The sequence below is a fragment of the Triticum urartu genome, unplaced genomic scaffold (assembly GCF_003073215.2).
Source record: "Triticum urartu cultivar G1812 unplaced genomic scaffold, Tu2.1 TuUngrouped_contig_4559, whole genome shotgun sequence".
NCBI classification, from domain to species: domain Eukaryota; kingdom Viridiplantae; phylum Streptophyta; class Magnoliopsida; order Poales; family Poaceae; genus Triticum; species Triticum urartu.
Genome location: NW_024115156.1, coordinates 1 through 3,219, shown reverse-complemented (window position 1 = coordinate 3,219; position 3,219 = coordinate 1). Strand labels below are relative to the sequence as shown.

Genomic DNA, 3,219 nt, shown 5'->3' with positions numbered 1-3,219 from the left:
AAAATCAAAAGCAGTGTCAACATAGCTGTTACTCTCTACTACCAAGGAGGCTCGAATCTAAATAAAAACAACTTCTACAGAATTTCACTTTGTCTATCAGTAACTTCTACAGAATGTGTCATAATTTTTTGGTACGGGTTACACCAAATTAAAGAATCAAGAAATATGCATGGTATTTCAAGGATCAGCAAACCTCACTACCATTGCAGTAGGCTGGAGGTTGGGTTCAAATCTCGACACCACCAATTAAAATTTAGGTGAAAGTAAGGTCATGGAACTTAACTAAATTATGAGTATCTAAATTATGAACAGCTAGCTGTAAGGCGTGAATTCAACTAATGACATGAAGCAATGAGAGAACGAGAAGCAAGTGCAGAATTTCACTAACGAAATCAACCAATGACCAGTATCTGAAGATGGTCCATCACTGAACACTGATACTTCCCAAATCACTCTTAAAATCTGAACATGGGAAAAAAATGGAACTGACAACATATAATTCGTTCAACCATGATTTGGAAAAATATAATTGGATGAGACCATTCAGCCATGTCATCCAGGCTGGCCAGGAGTTCGGCTTCTGACAGGTACAGTCACGCGCTTTGGTTTTGTCAGACACCGCTCCGGCTCACCCACCTCTGAGGCGGTGGCCCAGATAAACGTGAACTACTACCCGCCATGCCCAGACCCGACTGTCACTGTCACGCTTGGCTTCTTCCCACACTGCGACCCCCACCTCCTCACCGTGCTCTCCCAATCCCAGGGTGTCAGAGGTGGCTCATCGTCCCACAGTACCCGATGCATTTGTCATCAACTTGGGCACCAGACGGAGTCATTGAGATATATGTAATCACCAATAGCAATGGGGTGCTGGTGTGGGTCAAGCACAGCACTATCTAGTCACCAACTCCATAGCCATGCCCAAGATGGAATGCCGCATAGGCCCGATACTGGAGACGGTGCACGAAGCAGGGAATCCGCCCAAGTACCAGGAGTTCATGGAGGCATACCATGCCGCCGACGACGGCAGGGAGAGAGTCCTGGAGTCCTTCAAGATCCACCACTGTCTCTATTTCTATGAGTTTGGGTTATCTGTCTCCTCCTCTCCTGGGCTGTAATTTCCTCTCCTTCCCAAATTATTTCTCCTTTGGTTTTGATCGCCTTTGCTAAGACCTGCAATCGCTCAATAAATTTGTATTGTCACAATCTTTCGTATTTTCCATTTCATTATTTCATATCACATATAATGGTCAGAATTCGTATTCAGTCTTGCAAAAGTAACAAATAAATGGAAGGAACTGAAGATGCATTATTAACTGCAACAGAATAAAACTAAAGCAGAATATGTCTAAGGAACACGCTGATAACACTAGATCATAGGTCTCCTGTTGTGTCAGCAGTATAGAAAAGGAACAGAATTTATATGTCAAGATAATGGATGTGGATACTCCCTTTACTTGTGCAAGTTGTCGATACTTGTTAAATGGTTCTGGCTGCAAGTTAGAAACTATATATGTGCGCCAACACAATGCCGGTTTCTGAAATGGTTCACCTCATAGAAAAGGAAAACCAAAAGATGGGAACTCATGGGGATCTGAACAGTAAGCCCGACTAAGCTGCACCCCTTGTTTTCTCCATAACGGTGGTAAGACATGATAGCGTCGATTCTTTTATTCTTCAGCCATAGACTTCTTAGTCTGCCAAGAACTTAATGTCGCTACTATGTATTGGATATTAGTATCTTACCGTAGAAGAAAAATGTAAGTTAAGGAAACAGCTGCGGTGACCTTGCTGAGGGAAAACAATCATGCGGGCCTAGTATATAAATTCAGTTTTGTGTTTCTAAGAACAGTGCTCATTGCAATGTAAACCTCAGAAATATACAACTCATCTCAATCACATATACATATTTGATCTGACGCATCAATTGAAACATCCACTTCTTCAGTCAAAACTGGTCCATATTATGCTCCCGAGCATAATATGGTGATGTTAGATTACCGTAACTAAACATCACCATATTATGCTCCGGTGCTGGTTTAAACACAAAATTGGTCCACCCACACACCCAATTTCCATGATCTTCAATGGAAGTCGGAATCACATATATATCAATAAACTTCTCATTTACAGAGTTCTTCTCTAAGGAATGACAATATCAACATATATGGGGGTTCAGGAATTAAAGTGCCAGCTTCATAGGGAGTTAGCATTTAGCAATGATCAAGTGGCATGTAACAGGCATACTACAGAGAACAAACAACATCAAGTAAGGCAAAGAACACCGAAACAGGAAATACAGCTTACACGCAGGGTGGTAACTTTGTTGCACCATACACTGTAACCAATTTCCATAGACCTTTTTTGTTCATGTAAATCTGAAATTAGTTGGCACTTCCCCTTTGCAAGCTGCTGCATAATCTTCAGCGAGGTGTGGTGCAGCTTCCTTGTGAGGGCATATGAGCTTCTCCACAAATACCTTCTCAGTCATCTTGATCGAAGAATATAAGCTCAAGTCACAATCTAGCAGTCCATTTTGCTTGAGAAACTTGATAACATAGTACCGAGGTCTGAGTCGGCCCTCCATGCTATAAGAAAGTATTTCCGGTCGATGAGCAATGTACACGGGTTCCAGCCCCACCTTAGAGAACAAGAACTCGGACCTGCGGTTCAGAGATTCCTTTGACTTCCTCAGCACACCCGGATACTTGCGCACAGCAATTCTCACTTCGGCATCAGACCACCTGAAGGTATTTTTCAAGTAGTCCACTTTGGCGGCAATCTTCTCCTTGCTTTGGAATGCGACAGCATGTAGGGCTTTTCTGAACATCGCAGAGCCACGGGGCACGCCTATACCTTCGGCGCATGTCACCATCGCCCGGACGCGCTCCGGGTTGGTGGTGAGCATCCTCGGCCCATGGATACACAGCTTGGCAATATCAGAATCACCTAGCCCGCACTCCCTGAGGAACACAACATTGGGCTTGACAACCTTGTCGAGGTCCGAAAACAACAGGCAGGACGAGCGCTTGAGCAGCCTGGAGAGTATGGATCTACGGCGGAAGCCGTCGGGGGCGAGCGAGACGATGCGAGCGATCTCAGGACTAGACAGGCCGAGGCCGGTTAGCCCGGCGACGACGGGGGCCAGGGTTTTGTCCACTTCGGCGCCGAGGAAGTGCGGATCTTTGGCGACGACGGCCCCGGGTTCGGCCGCGGGAG

General features: G+C 45.1%; 1 protein-coding gene across 1 annotated transcript; it reads right to left on the bottom strand.

The window, feature by feature from the left end:
- Positions 1–469: 469 nt before the first annotated feature.
- On the bottom strand, positions 470–3,199 carry LOC125528001 (transcription termination factor MTERF15, mitochondrial-like; the record flags this gene model as incomplete). Its single annotated transcript, XM_048692513.1, is given in 1 exon segment — positions 470–3,199. A coding segment is annotated over 1 exon segment (540 nt). The 3' UTR covers positions 470–2,368.
- Between the last annotated feature and the right edge of the window lie 20 nt (positions 3,200–3,219).